Below are 18,554 nucleotides of genomic sequence, written 5' to 3'. Positions count from 1 at the left end.
GCGCGCTCCCGCTCCCGCGTGGTCACGGACCCCCCCGCGCGTGTGACCAGCGGACCCGATGTCCGCCGGTCACTCGGCGATCGTCGGGGGAGAGGGAGAATGTCAGGCAGCCTGTGTAAACAAACTGCCTGTCATTCTCCTCGCTGCAAACACACTGATAAAACGGATCTGGTATGTAGATCCGTTGATCAGTGTCCTTACAGCTAGAGCCACAGCCAATCACAGTAGAAACCACGCCCCTAGGGACACACACAGCCCCTCCCTTCCAAATAAAGTTAACCCCTTCACTACCAGTGTATTTTTACAGTAACAGTGCATATGTATAGCACTGATTACTGTAGAAATGTCACTGGTAACCCCAAAAGTGTCAAAAATGTCAGTCAAGGGTCCGATCTGTCCGCCGCAATGTCGCAGTACCGCAAAAAAAATCGCAGATCGCCGCCATTACGCGTTAAAAAAAAAAACAACAAAAATGACAAAAATCTTTCCCTTTGTTAGTAAACGCGATAACTTTTGCGCAAACCAATCAAAATACGCTTTTTGCGATTTTTTTTACCAAACATAGGTAGCATAAAATAAATTGGCCGAAAATTTTTAAAAATTTTGATTTTTACATTTTTTTTGGGGGGAATTTCATATAAAAAAATGTGAAAAATATTGCTATTTTTGCAAAATTGACGCTCTTTTTTTGTTTATAGCGCGTGATCAAAAAATCGCACAGGTGATCAAATACCACCAAAAGAAAGCTCTGTTTGTGGGAAAAAAAGGACGTCAAATTCGTTTAGGTACAGCGTCGCACGACCGCGCAATTGTGCGTTAAATTCACGCAGTGCCGAATCGCAAAATACCCCCTGGTCGGAATGGGGGTAAAATCTTCCGGGGCTTAAGTGGTTAAAGAGGAACTGCAGTCTGCTCATATAAATTGTAATAAAATGTCTGGTTGCAGCCATTTTAACTGTGGGCAGCTGAAGTTGCTGCCTGTTCGATTCCTGGATTTACACAAACACACAGAGGCACACACACTCGCACCACTGCTTGCCTGCACATTTCTCCTCTCCTAATGAAAACACATGAATCTCTGCAGTCTCCTGTTTTCTCTGCCCTCATCCAGCCCCCTCCAGCTCTGCAACTCTTCTATGACTCCTCTCTCCTCCCTTGCTGGCAAACTCTAATGGGAAAGAGAGCTGTGTATGATGTCATAAGCCTAGGCTAATTACCAGACAAGAAAGCGGAAGTGGGCTGTATAACATATTTACTAGCATAAAAATGTTTCACTATCCAAAGTTAAAACAACAAGGGAAAAGGATTTAATAGATGGAAAGATGAAAAAATTACTGAAGGTCCGCTTTAATGTGTCAGTGCAGTGTATTTCTTTTTATTACAAACTTTTTTTATTGAAAAAGGTTTTTCAATTCACATAGAACATATGATATAACAATTTTACAAAATGTATATATGCATAACATTGACACACATAAGAAATAAAAATGAATAACTATATGGAAACAATATAGTGTCATCATACATAATAAGCTGTTATTGTGTTATATAACTATATCAAGTATTACTATTATTAATATTATTATTATTATTGATAGCCTTTTGTTTTGTTAGAATGATCGACAAAAAAAATAGAAAGTAAAGATTTAGGGTACATTTAATAGTAACGATGTTACAGTGTTCTATGCATTGGATAGAGTTTTATAAATAAATCATGGATCCCATTTTAAAGCAAAAAGACTTTTGGTGTTATGGATTGAGTGGTGAATGTTTTCCATTATTTTGATCTCTTCAATTCTTGCAAGAATTTGTTGGAATGGAACGATGGCTTCTTTCCAGTGTAAAGCATGTATTTCTTAGCCTATTGTGGCCTAGAAGTGCCCATACTCCTACAATCAAGTGGCAAGAATACTAGGTAGTAGAGATTTGGCCTAGGAATGCAACAGTTTCCAAAATAGTACAGTATATAGACTGGGTTGGAGTGATTGCCTAATGTTACCAGTATGTGAACACAGGAGGAGGTGTTAGGGGTCCTTTCAAGATTTTGATTTTTTTTTCCAATTAAGCTGGTCCTATGTTATCCATTGTAGTTGGAGACAGAGGTTCTGTTTCTTGATTGTAGGCTGGTTTATGGACAAGCTTCTGCATATATTGTCCCAGTTAGATGATGATTATGGTTTTGGTGGATACCAAAGTTTACTTCACTCCCAGTACAGAATTGGTATTGGAAGATCTGCACTAGCCTTGTTTTAGGAGGTAAAGGGGTTGATTTGAAGCATTATAGAGTGGCATGTCGTTAAAGTCATCTTGTTGGTAAGAAAGAATGATGGGGCTTTGCCCCTGTTGTGTATTACCTCTAAAAAAATAATTCTATTTATTAAGACACAAATCTCCTGTTGTAAAAGGTGCACCTCTCTTATACTATATGCTTATACGTACCGATACAGAATTTCAGTTACAGGCAGTCAGCAAATGAAAAGGCAGTATTGGGTTTCCAACTAGAAAACATCAACGTGCTCTTGCAAAATACATTTTAAGTGCTCATTGATAAAACCAACGTTTATTCTTGTAATGAAAAAAATTATTAAAAAAATATTAGTGTAAGAATTTAAATACTAAAATTGACCAAACAAATATAATTTTTCTACTAAAGTCTTCATGGAAATATGTCTTCATATGCAAAAAAGTCAAGAAAAGAAAGAGACTTCCCAAAGTCTTGCAGCCTTTTCAAACTTCTCTTATACAGCTTCTTTTTATTTCCTGACCTGCTTTACTAACCTATTTTGTTTGATGGTTTGCCTCTTTCTGGTTGTAATTTTTTGTGATGCCTTTGTCAGGATAAAGAATTTGACCCAACACTTTTGTAGTTTCCCTAGCGAGTAAAATTACAGTTACTAACAGTTATACCTAATTCCCACCCATGATATTAACATTCTTTAGGGTAAAATTCCCCCTCGTAGAGACACAGTATTGTTTTGTATAATAGTACTGATCTATATAACTAATTAAATGCAGCTTTTCCTTCATCCTTGCAACTCGGTTGACCATTTATGCAGTCGCCCTGCCTTATAGACCCCGAGCCACACACAGCATTAGTTGCTTACTTCTCCAGAGGGACTGGCATAAAAACTCTGCCTTAACGTGCCTCAGAAGATGTACATTTGGAAAATCTAATATTGTCCTTCAAATGACTTTGAGTATGCATTGCAAGGTTTTGTGCTTTCCAACATCATTGTTAAGTATTAGGCCTCACGCACATTGGACGTTTTTTATCTCTCCCAGACGTCTTTCCTTCTGGCAGGGGCATTTTGGCAGAAAATTTTTTTAAAAGTGTGTAAGGCCTTTAGTCGCGTTTAACTGCACTAAGTGTTTGGGCAATAATGCATTTCATTGGCCAGAATAATCATTTTTGTTCTCGCCATTGAAATAAATTAACACTCAAGCGCTAAAACTCTTCTGCTCCTGAATGCACTGGCAGTGGGGTTTTTTCCTGCCTCTAAACACCTCTAAAAGCCTGTGTACGCATGCACACATTGGACAACATGCAGGGGTGATTAGAGGCAGAAAAAAAAATGTCCGACGCCCCTAGGACCTGCTGAAAAATCATCCAGTGTTCATGAGGCCTAAGGCTGTGTTAAAAGAATTTCGTGTTAGTAGTTCTGATTTGTTTTGCCTTGTGCTAAGCATCTTATTTAGAATTTAGACATTAAGATAAGTATGATTTTGCTTTTACTTTCTTTTCCCAAACAGAAAAACTTATTAGTGGTCCAAGCCATGCTGAATACAACAGAGGGAAATTTTCATCATTTGGTTGCTTTGCTGAATTGCAGAGGCCTTCATAAGGTACGTAAAATCTTGATCTTTGATATAGGTGAAAGTGGAAATCCAGCCAAAACTTTTCTTTTAGCTTTGGATCGGTTGGAGGATAAATAAAAAACAAAAAAAAAAAACAAAACACAATCGGGCTTTTATTGCTGTCTTTAAGTAGAATTCCCTTAACTCAATAATGCTGATTTACTAAATAAAATAAACAAGATCAAGGATAACTTATGAAGGTATGATTGGATTGTTGCCCTGCATGCGTGTATGTATGCACATGCCATTTCAATGTTTAGACCTAAGTAGCTGATTTTTTTTTTATCTTATTGATCTTTATTGTGTATGGCAGGGTTCCTGCTTGCTGTGCGTGTTGAACATGAACAATGTTCACCACAGAAAGTGCATGTCAAACATTTTTTGGAAAATAACCTGAATAATATTATTATTATTGCATAGGCTTTATATAGCACCAACAGTTTGTGAAGTGTTTTAAAAACTTAAAAGATACCATATTGTTACAATTAATTTCAAAACAAGAGGACTAGGTGAGTTCTGCTCAGGAGAGCTAAGAAAGGAATGGCAAGTGATACAAAAGATATTAACTGTAAGTCCATGGTGCAAATTTCTTTCCTGCAACCACGGGTTGCAGGAAAGAAATTCACATGATTTCCCCATCAACACAGGCAGTGCTGACAGGAGAATTCCTCCTGCCAAGCCATCGTCTGCTCCCGGTGGTGGGGCGGGTGGGGGAAGCCAGAAGACAGTGATTATCGCTAGCGGCTATAGTAGCCGCTTGCAAAAATCGCAAGGGAATTGATTGATCAACATGGTACATTCAGTCTGCCCATTAGCGGTTGAATCTCAGCTGGTTCCTTCTGAACCGGCCAAGATTCGAACCGTATATGGCCACCCTAAGGGATAAGCTGATGGAGAAAATAGAAGTACAGATTTTTAGCTGAAGGTGGGATAGGCTTCCCTGAAGAGATGAGTCTTCAAGGGGTGTCTAAAGGGGAAGAGAGTAGACAAAAGTTGGACACTTTAGGGTAGGGAATTCCAGAGGATAAAAGAGAATCTTGAGGTGAGCGTGGGAGGGTATGACGAGGGAGCTAGGAAGCAAGAAGTCCTGAGAGGAGTGAACAGTTTGTGTAAAATTTTGAGATGAGGTTGGTGATGTAGCTGGGGGCACAATTGTGGATGGCTTTTTATGTTATTAGTATTTTGAATTTAACAATTTGGGCAAACAGAAGCCAACGGAGGTACTAGCAGAGGGGGGCTACAGCTACTGAATGGCGAGGTGCAGGGGTTGCAGCAATGTTCATGTTAGAATGAAGGAGGGGATAGCCTGTGTAAAAGTAGGCCAATGAGATGTGAGTTGAAATAGTTAAGGTGAGAATTTGTAGCTTTCTGATGTTGATTGTTAAGAAGGGGTGAATTTTGGAAATGTTGGAAAGTTTAAGGTGGCAAGAGTTGGAAGTGGACAGCCGTTCTACAAAGGTTACCTTTGAGCTTTCCCAGAGTTGGAAATCTTCACAAAAAGACACTTAAAGTTAAAAATAAACCTTTTTACAAAACTACAAAACACTAAATAGGATTCAAGGTTTTAATTTCCCCCAGTATTTTTTTTTATACATGGTTTGTGTCTTCTATGTATTAGGTTAGCTATAAAAACTTAAGAGGGGAGTGGCCCAATCACAAAAGGAAAAATAAATCCTTTAAAATGAATGCAATAAATATCTAAAGTATTTTTTCTCTTTTACAGGACTATGTGGATGCTCTGAAAGGGCTTTGCTATGATGGAATGGAAGGAGTCCTGTTTCTGCTTCTGTTTTCTTTTCTGTCGGCTCTCTCCTTCACAGCTGCCATATGCAGCCTGCCTCGTGCATGGAAACGTTTCCAGAACAGGTGAGTTACATCAGTCATGTAGATCTCCTTGTGCACCTTACTCATTACAATTGCCATACATTCAGGTTTTCTAAGGTGTTTTATTTATCTATTACAGGATTCATTAGGAATACATACAGTACAAGACATCATGACTTGTTGAACAGGTCCAAAAAATAACAAAGTTAAACACACAAATTCACACACGATAGTTACAATTATTTAAATAGACATATCCATGGCTGCACACTTTATCACATTTTTCAGGACATGTTTGGCTAACGTAGGCTTGATCGTATTTGGGTAGAACCTTGTTACCAGATCAATGTAGAAACTTAGGTTTGGTGCTGTGAAATCTTTTAATTTGAATAAGATCATTTTCCTGGCATAAAACAGCACAGCAATATTCTGAAGTGTGTCCTTGGTACATATTTTGTATCACAGTGAGTAGGTATGCCGATATCCACAGTGAGGAAAGTTTCCTTCAATTCTTAAAATTATTTGGGTGATAATGTGTGCGTTACTTGTGTAAATTTGTTTCATACATTTATGTTTGCTGGTGTTTTTGATTTGTTTTATTAAATCCCCATTATAGCCTTTTTACAAAGAATCCCATTTCCACTTTACAAGAAATCCTTTATCTAATAATTCAGAGTGCATGCACTCATCTTGCAGATTACTTTATTAATGCAGACCTGGATTATTAGATTAAAGGCTGATTGGAAATGTACTTTTAAGCATATGTTGAGTATTATGAGGCAGTTGAAGGTCAGACATTAAACAACTGCACAGTTTTATTTCCATGTGTATCTTTACTAGGTTACTGGTTCTCCTTTGGATGATGGGCAAACATACACTTGCATAAATTGTATGGTAGAAACAGGAAATACTGCAGGAGTACTAGAAGCAAAATAAAAACTTTTGGTAGGAAAATCAGAACCGGTCTGTTAAAATGCTGTAATAGAGAAATGTGTAAAAGAAGACACAAATATATTTATTTGAAGCTCAGTTGAAGTCTTGCGCTCTTATCTCTTTATAGCCCTGTACCATTTTATGATTTTTGATTGATTTTGCTAGGAAATGCCTTAAAATACTATTTCCTTGCTAGTTCCAGCCCTCACTCTGCAGTGCTCTGTGGCAGCAGAACTGTGTACCAGCCACACCCCTGAGTAAAATCTTCCTATCATACTTGAATTGCAGAGAAAGATAATTGTCTGACCAGGTCTATTACTGGTAGCAGTGGGTCTGATTATCAGAGTGATCTGGTGCCCATTGAACTGCACAGTTATAATTAGATTCCCTTTATAACTGCTGGAAAGCAGAGGTAAAATATTAAAATGTGGATGTTAAAACCAACTGCATATCTATTTTTATGAATTTAATTGGGCTTTAACCTACTCATTCATTTTCTAGCATCTGTGCTGTTAACTACTGGGCTTGGCACTGTAACCCTTCTGTAGGCTAAAAGTTTACTGTGGCTTAAAATTTCACAGACATCCAACCTATCTCTAAAAATGAACCTGACTTCAGCAAGCTATTCTTTACTTACCATCTTAGCCTAACCCTATAAATAAATGTGTAACCTGAACCTTAACCTTTAACCTATCCCTTAAAATTGACCTTTAACTCGAAATCTTAGCCCCGACCCATACCCTAACTCTACCACTAACCGTAACCATTAAAACTTTACTCTAAAACATATAGGGGTTGATTTACTACAACTGGAGAATGCAAAATCTTGCGCAGTCTTGCATAGAAACCAATCAGCTTCCAGGTTTTGTTGCAAAGTATAACGGAACAAGCCAAAGTTAGAAGTTAGAAATTGATTGGCCACTATGCACAACAGCACCAGATTTTGCACTGTTCATAGTATATCTAAAAATGTAATGTATTCCAGCTTACAAATCCTTAGATGTCTTTTTTAAGGCTCAGTACATTTTCAAGGTGTCCAAAATATACCCGTTGACCCTGTCAGAAATGATGTGTCCTTGTAACATCCTGTTGGCTGAACCTAAATCTCGAACAATGTTATCCACTTTCGTAACTAATTTCTGTCAACTACAAAGCAATGCCCCTTTATGTACTGGTGTTGAAAGGAAGGGGAGGGGATTGTATTACAAATCAGGAGAGTTATAGAGTAAGTGTGTAATTATCAGAATTACCAGGAGAAAAATAAAGGAGAAAAAAAAGTGCAAAAAAAGGAAACTAATAGCCCCCACATCTAAGAACTGATCAACTCCAGTATATAAAACATTTTGTTTTTGGTTTAGATAAGCTTTATTGTGTTACTAAACCCAGGACCCTGCATTCACTCTATCTGGTCTCCCACAGTACACATATCATGAAAATGCAATTATTTTAGTAAATATAAACTGCCAAATACAATCTCATCATCAGTATATAGCAGTCTTGTGACTTCTATCAGTGTCTAGTTAAAGCTTGTAGGAAGATTTTTTATTCTCCCCTGATTGTCCTATGAGGATGCAGGATCCCTGACCCTCTGTCTGGACGGTGCTTATTGGCCCTGTGCTGATCACATGCACTCTCCCAAGAAAAAAAGATGATCAGAGGAGACAAGATCGAACAGCCTTTTTATACAATGAGGAGGATTAACTCCTTAGGTGCCACAGTGACTATAACAAGCATGCTTTACTGCATATACAGACTGATTTTACTGTTGTGGGTTTAGTAACACTGTAACCTTTCACTTTTTTATTAATACACAACAAATGCGAACTGTCACCCTTAACCCCCTAATCTAATACCAAACACTAGGGAACACCAATAAACCTCAACACTGCCATAGTTACCTTTTTAAATCTGGCACTAAATGCTTGTGGATTCTTTTATTATCTGTGCTGCCTTTTAACAAACTATTTTCAGCAGCTGTAAACAAAATCTTTTGATATTCTAATCCTGTGTGAAACCATTATACAGTGTTACCCTAAGTGTAACTTACTAAAATAACTGATATGTGCAAACTTAAAGTGCTCCTAATTATGTCTTGGAAGACGAAATAAATTAGGTAGGACCTGGACACTCAGGAGTTGATTTACTAAAACTGTAAAATGCTAAACCTAGTGCATCTGTGCATAGTAGCTAATCAGCTTCTAACTTCAACTTAAAAAAAAGAAAAAAAAAAAAACCTGGAAGCTAACTGGTTTCTATGCAGAACTGCATGTGATTTTGCATTCTCCAGTTTTAGTAAATCAAGCCCTCAATGTCATTCACACTAGTGGAGTGCAAGCCCAAGTAGGAAGTACTGTAGATGAGGGGCACCATTGCATGATAATATTAGTCGTCTCGAGTGCTGGGGTGGGCAAAAACGAATGTATGTGTGTTGAGTGCAATTGTTTTTATATAGTAAATAGTTTTACACAACGTATCCTCTGTATTCTGCCCTATGTATCATTTAATGAGTATCTTGAAATGAATGAGATGAAGAACTGTATTTTTGCTATAAGGGTCGGTTCACACTGGTCAGACATACGCTCCGACTTCGAGAGCACAAGTCGCATGACATGTCAAAATGAATGGTTCCCTATGTGAGCCATATTAACTGGTCTGACTTTGAAAAAGGTTCCTGCACTACTTTGGTCCGACTTAGGCAGGATTTAAGCCCATTGATTTGAATGGAAGTCGCATCCAAGTCAGGTCCTCATCTTAACATGCATCTTGTGCTCTAAGGATCCTGAAGAGGAACCCCATGGCAACATTTTATAAAAACGGTGTGCCCCGAATCCCCCCCCCCCGCAAGACCCTGTGATCTGCTATGGATTTTTAAGGGTATACCCCATGTCAAAAAAATAAATAAATAAATGGGGCCCCCCAAAGTCTATACCAGACCCTTACCTGAGCATGCAGCCGGTCAGGTCAGGAAAGGGGGGGACAAGTGAGCCCCCCCGACCTGGACCATACCAGGCCACATGCCCTTAACATGGGAGGTTGGTGCTTTGGGGGTAGGAGAGCTCTGCGCCCCCCACCCCAAAGCACCTTGTTGGTGGGGAAAAGGGCCTCTTCCCGACAACCCTGGGTGGTGGGTGTGGGGGTCTGTGCGCAGGGGGCTTATTGGAATCTGGAAGTCCCTTTTAATAAAGGGGCCCCAGATCCCAGCACCCCATATGTGAATGAGTATGAGGTACACTGTGCCCCTACCCATTGACCCCAAAAAAACAGTGTAGTGTAAATAGAAATAAGAGACGGTTTTAGAGAAGTCCTTTATTAGAAATGAAGAATGTCCCCCATCGTAGATCCAATGTGTCTTCTTTCTCCAGTTCCGCCACCGATGAGATCTTCTGCTGGTCTTCTCCCTCCACTGCTGTCTTCTCCCTCAGGTGATGTGTTCTTCCTCCGGTCTTCTCCCTCCGCTGCTATCTTCTTTGCCACTGCTGTCTTCTCGGCAGCCGACCCGGTGATCCTCCGACACTGGCTCCCGCTGTTGTGTCATCTCCGATGTCTGCCAGTTCTTACATAGCCATGGGGTGTAGTTATCCGCCCCTTGGGCCTGGTATGTTCATGGGGGGACTCTACTCTGTTTTTTTTTTTTTTTTTATTTGGCGTGGAGTTTTCCCTTAAGATTAATACCAGACTCAAAGGGCCTGGTATGTTCAGATCAAAGTCAGATCCCATTTATTTATTGAAGTTTCATGGAAGTTGGACATGAAGTCACAGGGCAAAGTCGGATTGTAACTGTCAGAGCAGTGTGAACCCGGCCTAAATCAAGTGCACCAAACCCGCTTATTAGCTTAAGGGCATTAACCTTTTGGTGAGTTTTGTTTCAACGGGGGGGGGGGGCAAGGGTGTGTGATCATAAAATTGAAAGAGGGGCACAGCAATTTAAATACAAAGTACATTGGATGTGCATATGGACATGGTCATTGGAGATATATTGTGCTGGAGGTTACTGTTCTACATTAGGACAGATTGCATAACTATATGCATCACTTTATTGAAGATTTTTCTCACACAGAAAAAATGAACCCTATCAATAGCTGTTTATACCAGTTTTTGACCTTTATCACTATATATATTAGTTTTTATGGGAATATGGCTTTCAGTCTGAGGTGTGCATGTAGAACACTCAAAGCGCATATTTGAACACTTCCTCCACCTACAACAAGCGATAAACTTCGCAACACACCTCTGTCAAGACAAAACTAAGCGCTTCCGCCCCTCTCTGATTGATACCTTCATGGAACTTAGCAAACCAAGCATATCTGTCATCTATAAACCCCTGAGCTCTTATCAGCCATTGCGGAAGGACCCTTCCCTTCCCTCACCATGGGACAAAGACTTCCACTTCGACATGCTACAACAGCGCATTCTTCAGGGCTATAATACAACTCGCTCCTATGTCTCCAATGAATTTTGGCAAGAACAACAGCTAAAAATTGTTTACCGGGATATGCCCCATTCTCGAAGTCTGCAACTTCAAATACTCCACAAAAATGCTCCTGGTGCCAAACCCACAGACCTTCGTTGCCTCACAGACTATGGCTCTGCCCAGCAATTTCCAAGTACTGGCACAAGATTGACACATTCACATCTACAGTCACAGGCATGCTTCCCACTGGAAACCCGCTAATATTGTTGTTTGGATACCTGGACGTCCTGGCCTTAGGGCTAGACAAAGCCCAATTGTCTCTCCTCACTGCCCACAGGGCCTGGATCTCCACATTCTTTATGCTAGCCAGAAGGGCAATCCTTAATAAATGGATTTAGACTTCTCCACCTACACTTCAGGATGTCCAATCGAAATTAACAAAACTTTTAAGCAGAGATCTTATTGACGCTCATTTTTCATCCAGACCCACCCGCGAGTTCTCATCCAAATGGGACTTCTACCTTGCCAAATTCCCTCTTCCAAAGATCCAGCCATTCTGGATGGGACAAAACTCGTATGCCACGACTGAGCTTATGGTTTCACCGACTCCCTCACCTCCTCCATCCCCCATCGGTCCCTTCCATACAACGTCTATCCTCACACAAACCTGATGACGCCTTCCTAATAGAACCTCCTCATTGAAAACTTCCAATCACGATTCTGGAACTTTCATAGTTAGGTCGTGCCCCTATACAACTACCCCCTTCTACATATTGAGGTCGACTCCATAGACCTCTAGGTAATTGCCTTGCCAAATGGAAACTTGTCTAATTGATCTGGATGTGCAAACTAGTTATACATAAGACTCATGCCTGTTCTTGTTTCTATTTCCTTTTAGGTAAAGGTATCCGCCCCTACTTCCCCCACTCATCCTCTCTTCTCCCCCTTTTCGCTCCTTCCCCTCCCCCCTTCTTCCTCCATTTCCCAATTTATCTCTACCCAAGTATTTACCCTACCTCTCTTGTTACTAATAGCAGTACGCTTTTCTGTTCTGTAACTGATTTGACCTACTTGACGAACACTATTATTGATTATCAGTTGACACATTCCATGTTGTGTTTCTTTCATTGTACTCCATTGTATTATTCTTTGTTCTTGCATTTTGAAAATTAAAAAAAAAAAAGCGCATATTTGTTATTTTGGTAAATCTCAATTATGGTAGCGCTGTATATTGGTTTCACACTAAAACCTTGTGCAACAGTATTTCATAGAATTAAGATATTGACTTAGTCATTGACCCACTTTATTATTGAAATAAATGTTTGCTTATGTAAACAAAACTACAGTAAAATAGCAAAAGAAACGTAAATATATAAACAATATTTTTTGAAAAATGGCTTAGGAGAGAAGATCTATACACAGTGAAAGTTTACCTGCTTGTGTGTATAGGCCCATTAAAATAATGGGCTTAATTTAGATCAGTAAAGAAAATGCCTGAATACCTACAAACATTGCATTTTTAGGTGTCCCGTGTGCAGGAGATCTTACCAGGAGGTCAAACTTCCTGGAAGCTTAGATAAAGTCCTCCTATATGTTCATGTAGAGTAGCAGGTTAAAAAACAGATAAATTAGGTTGTTTAAAGTAGATTTCAACCATAAACTTTTGTCATTTATTTAAAATAAAATTCTGTTTTTATTTTTTTTTTCCTTCTTTTAAATCTCAACTCTGTTAATTTTCTCCAGGTTCTATGCAGTCACTCCCTTTCTATGTAGTACAAGTAATTACTACTCAGGGTGGACCTTTTAATGGTAACAAAAGCAGAATATGCATCAGTACAGCCACTTGTAGTTTCCATTGTGAATAAGTGTGACAACACAGGAGAGAATTTGAGAGACATTTTCACTCCATAAAAAGGAGTGCCTGAACAAGAACCTTCATGACAGGACCACCTTGTATTATTGTATTGAGCATTTCAGATATAAAAATATGGAAAATATTTTTTTAATTTATTGACTTTCAAAGTTTATTTGAGATTTCAGTGAGCAGGTTTAGATCTGCTTTAAAGTGAAGTCACCCATGGTAACCATCCTATTTTCCTATTTTGTGTGTTTTTTTCTTTTGTCTATTGCCAATGTTTTAATATAAGTTAATAATCTATGGTAAAGTATTTTATTGTTTGTTTGCACTATGTTGCAGGGACCTGGACTATGATGACATGGACGAGGATGACCCATTTAACCCTCAGGCACGTAGAGAGATGCTCCGCACAGCAGGCAGACCTCACCTGCCCAGTTTCTATAGTTACAGCAGTAGCTGCGGCAGCCACAACAGCCTGCGGGTCTCGGCCCCGCCTATTTCCAACGCCCCCGTCTCACAGTACATGTGAGTAGCCGCATACATAGGCCGGCAGCCACATGGGGGCTTTATACATATACTTATTATAATAATAATATTGAGTCGAATTATTTAAAAAAAAAAGCAGAGAAAGGAATATAGATATGTAAACAGACATTTAATGAGCAATTCTGTCTATAGAAAGTAATGGAACTTATACTGCCACCAATCAGCTCACAGAAGCTCAGGCTTCTCCAGCATGATACAACTATATCTTGTGCAACTATGACTAGTGCTGCCTAAGCCCATGAAGTTCTGAGCAGCATTAGACCCAGAGTAAATGGTTGGGGCTTCTAAAAACAGATGATTGGGGAACAAAAAATCCCCTATAACGATCTAGAATCGGATTGCCCGCTATGGGCAATAATTCACTTTTCCATTTCTCATTTATTTGTCTGGTTTATAATATTGTTTACAATAGGTAAAAGTACGACATTTAATCAAACATGACGTTGCAATAAAATTAGCAATTTCACATTCGCTGAGATTATTCCAAAAGTGTCTTCTAAATTTGCCATGCAGGGCTCAATTAGATAAAATAAAAAAATGTAAATTGAATGCATTCTAGCTCAATGATAAAGAAGTCCATTTAAAAAGATTTACATCAATGTAACTTTAACAACAATAGCCTCCTATATAAATACAACCTAATAAAGAGACTTCTAGATGGAAAATGTGGACATGAAAAGACAGTAACACAAATATGCTTGCAGTCATAAAAGTGCAAAAGTTGCTGATTTTCTGTATTGTCTAAAAGACTTTAACTAAGACCAATAAGGTGTGAACAAACAAAGAAATTGGCATAAAATGTTTTACTTATTTTTGATCGCTTTTTTGTAATATTATTTCCTACAACATCACGCTAATCAAAGGGAAAAACAAACAATTGTGCAGTCATTTAAGTCACTATCTGGACTGTTTTCTTGTTTTTTTTAAAAATAAATACATAAATTAAATACATAAATAAATAAAAAAAAAACTCTATTTAACAAAATTTCAACAACATTTTTGGAAAGAAAATTGGCTATTTTTGCTCACGCCTAATGTGCAAACAGTAAGTCTTAAAAGACAAATGTGGCCCTGTATATAGCATGCTCAACACAGCTAAATCATTCTCAGAGCTTTAAGGCTATTTATTATTTGTGAAAGTATCACAGTGGTCAGGAATCATATTTCGTGCAATTTTAGTTATTAAAATAACCATGTATGTTTTTTTTAATCATCATCAAAAGCAAATAGCTCATCTCCAAAAATCCAATTTATAATTAAAATACAGTTCCATTCATAATTAATATTTTAGGCCTGGATGATTTGCAGCACTCACCTGCCAGCTGCTTAGTTCACTTTGGGTCACCCGCACAGAAACCTTCCCATTGGAATTTTTTTTTTTTGTGTAAAAAAATTCACAGATTTAAACCCTGCAATGTACAAGGACATACATTTAGAGTATTCATTTATTTATTAGAATTAAGTTTGTATTGTTTATTTACAGTAGCAAGCTTAATTTTTCCTCATAAAATACATGAATTAATATAACATTTACAAGACAATATGACTAATTACATTGTTCACAAAAAAAAAAAAAAAAAACATATGATTTGTAATAACAAAGATACAGTACCAGCAAATCGATAGGCCCATAAATGAATTGTGACAATTGTGCTAATACATTTCGGTTAACAGCTACTAGTACTGAAGTGCTAACCTCCCTAATAAATACAATCCTCTACAGAGTCTGGTACCTGAGATGCTATGCTAAAGAAGTACATTTTTTACCAAATCTTTTTTTTCCAGTTAATCTGTTCTCAAATCTACACTTGAACATGAAGATAATCTTTATGAATAGTTCAGGGGATGCTAGCCAATTATCAACTAAGCCTGAACAAATAGTAATTAACATGTTGCTTACACAACAGTGATTTGGACTCTCCCACATGACCAGTGCCACATCATTGTTCACATGGTCTCTGCCAAGGGGAGCTACGGGGTTGATGTTCAGGAAAGTCTAGCCAGTTATAAGCTATGTCCATGGTGTCTTTTCTCAGAGAAAAGCTGCAGGTGCAGGAACTCAACCTCCCCCCCACCGTGTGGGGCATGGGGGGGGGGTGTTTTGGGCATGGGGTTGGCTGGGCACGGCCGATCCTCTGCATCAAATTGTGGGTGTGGCAAAACAGTGGGGCATTGTTACATACTTGGTGTTCAGGAGTACGCTCCTCAAACAGTTCAGAGTTCAGGAGTGCACTTCATACAGACTAAGTTTAGGTATCCAGAGTGCAGGGTTGAAGAGTGTGCTACATACACTAAATTACCAAAAGTACTGAGACGCCTGCCTTTACACGCACATGAACTTCAATGGCATCCCATTTCATGCCTCCAACTTTGTGGGAACAGTTTGGGGATGGCTCCTTCCTGTTCCAACATGACTGTGCACCAATGCAAACTCAAGGCATGGATGAGTGAGTTTGGGGTAAAGGAATTTGAATGGCCTGCACACTGACCTCAACCCGATAGAACAGGCCTTCTCGACCAACATTAGTGCCTGACCTCACAAATGCGCTTCTGGAAGAATGGTCAAACATTCCCATGGACAAACTCCTAAACCTTGTGGACAGTCTTCCCAGAAGAGTTGAATCTGTTATAGCTGCAAAGGGAGGGCCAACTCAATATTGAACCCTACGGACTAAGACTGGGATGCCATTAAAGTTCATGTGCGAGTAAAGGCAGGTGTCCCAATACTTTTGGTAATATAGTGTAAAGAGTGCAGGGATGAAGAGTGCACAATTTGCAGAGTGCAAGGTTGAGGGTGAACTACATGCAGAGTGCAGGGTTGAAGAGTGCGCTATTTGCAGAGTGCAGGGTTGAGGGGTGCACTACATGCAGAGTTGAGGGGTGTGCTACATGCAGAGTGCAGGGTTGATGGGTGCACTACATGCAGAGTGCAGGGCTGAGGGGTGTGCTACATACAGAGTGCAGAGAGCAGCTACAACTTACAGCAGGAGATTGGACAGTGTAGGCTGCTGGTGGGCTTCAGGTGGCAGTTCTGTGAGACTAACAGTGGCTCTGTAGATTCCCTTCTTCCTCTTATATAGAGATGTGTAGAGCATGGAGGGTTTTGAGCAGCCACGGGGAGTAGAGCAATGTCACTTTTAAATACAGAAGCAGCACATCTGTATTTACAAGTGACAGTAAGAGAAATTATCGTGTAAGTAGGCTCATGCCCCAAAAATATAATCACAACTGTTTTAAAGATAAAGTAGGGGTTTCCAGGCTGATTGGGAGAAGGAAGACCAGAGGACCAACACAATAAAAATTAAATTTTTATTGTGTTGGTCCTCTGGTCTTCCTTCTCCCAATCAGCCTGGAAACCCCTACTTTATCTTTAAAACAGTTGTGACAAGTGACAGTAGTGAGCAGCAAGCAAGTGACTAGCGCCAGAGGTGGCGGAACAGAGTTCCTCTGAGAAAAAAAGCCCTGGCTATGCCTAAATAAGAATTCTTCCCATTGACAGAGATCAGATACTCAATGCCTTGGCATTGGTAACATGGCCATCTGAAGGACTGAACTTATCTGTGCTAACAGAACTACAGTATTTTCATGATTTAGAACTGACCCACTTTTTAGGAAATAAATACTCAAATTCTTTTGATATTGCTTTCAGCTTGTTAAATAGAAAAATTAAATATACAAAATAGTAATCTAAAAGTGTTATTTGACGGTAATATTTAGAATCAGAAAATGATCATATACCAAAGCTATAGGAAATAATGCTACAAGATGCTGTAATATATACAGTCGTTATTATTTCTTGTTCTTTTTGTGAGTTTTTGTGTTCCTCCCTTTATGTTACCTATAGGAATCAAAGCGGTTTGTTCAGTGGCAATCCTCGATATGAAAATGTCCCATTGATTGACAGGCAGTCCCCACCCCCTTCGGTGAGTAGCTGGGATTCTAGCATTAAACAGCCATAGCTACTGATGTACTGAAAGGAAACTCTAAGGTAGCTATAAACAGCCATAGCTACTAATGTACTGAAAGGAAACTCAAAGATTGTTGTATCTATAAAATAAGCAGATACAGTATGTTACATGCAAAACTCCAGAAAATGCACAAAATAGCACTTTCTCCATTGACTCATTTACTATAAAACTGCCAACATTCAGCATCAGATTTCTACATAGCTAACAAGGGACATGGTTTACGGTGGCACATCTGAAAGGGTCTTCACACAGCCACCAACCCATTATGCTTCTACCAGTTACACATTTCTACGTGTATAGAGATTCCCACCTGCCTGCCAATAGCTTGTGGTCAGATCTTCATTGATGCTTTTCTTGTACAGTGTATGCATTTTTATTGGGGGAACTGTATAGCGTATTTACAGTTTACCCACTCTGGGTCCATAAACCTGCCAAGCTGCTACCAGTAGTATTAGAAATGTATTTCTCTATTTTGCATGGAGCAGGGTCATCATATCAGGTCAATATGGATAATTTTATGGAATCTATGAAAAGACACAAGATTCAGAAATACTTTCTAGGAATATGTGGAGAATATCGAGGCCACTGTTTGGTTGGCTGTTCTAGAGACTGTGGTATAATTGTATTGCTGGGGTCTCAGAGCACAATGAATATCTGGTAAGGAATAAATCCCTCAATCAATGTATTAGTGAACACCAGTGTTAATTTCATCAATGAAAACGTTTTCATCAATTTTCGTCCATGACATTTTTACAGTGACGAAAACTATGACGAAAATCAAATTTGTTTTTGTTAACAAATGAAAACGGAATGAAAATGTGAGGCAGGGACGTTTACTAACTTTGGGTTTTAACTGAGCTTTGCCTGCTTCCGCTCCCAGCAAGCAAGCGAGTTGAAGCGACTGTGTGCACCATCCATGATGACTGCCAGAGACCAGAGTAGCACTGTGCATTACAGGCAATCCCTTAAACCTGAGACCACCATCTAGCACTGTGCAGAATTACAGGTCTGATCTGACCAGTGACCACCGGCATGGTGGCATCCAGAGCACTGTGCATTACAGGCCATCCTTGAGAAGTGAATTCACCATTCAGCACTCTGTAGCATTACAGGCCTCCTCAGACCACCATCCAGAGCACTCTACAGCATTACAGGCCTC

At 39.2% G+C, this 18,554-nt stretch overlaps 1 protein-coding gene across 2 annotated transcripts in view; it reads left to right on the top strand.

The window, feature by feature from the left end:
- TTYH1 (tweety family member 1) overlaps nt 1-18,554 on the top strand; it is a 311,500-nt gene that overhangs the window by 282,051 nt on the left and 10,895 nt on the right. The window contains exons 10-13 of one of the 2 annotated variants that reach the window (XM_082274354.1): nt 3,751-3,843; nt 5,579-5,721; nt 13,221-13,406; nt 17,272-17,350. In XM_082274354.1, the coding sequence (XP_082130480.1) occupies nt 3,751-3,843; nt 5,579-5,721; nt 13,221-13,406; nt 17,272-17,350 (501 nt within the window). The remainder of the gene's footprint in view (nt 1-3,750; nt 3,844-5,578; nt 5,722-13,220; nt 13,407-17,271; nt 17,351-18,554) is intronic. The other variant, XM_082274355.1, reaches the window with a different exon arrangement.

Source organism: Pelophylax lessonae (genome assembly GCF_965119305.1).
Source record: "Pelophylax lessonae genome assembly, chromosome: 12".
In the NCBI taxonomy this organism is placed as follows: domain Eukaryota; kingdom Metazoa; phylum Chordata; class Amphibia; order Anura; family Ranidae; genus Pelophylax; species Pelophylax lessonae.
The sequence above is the reverse complement of the archived record's forward strand: the minus strand, read 5'-3'. Positions and strand labels throughout refer to the sequence as shown.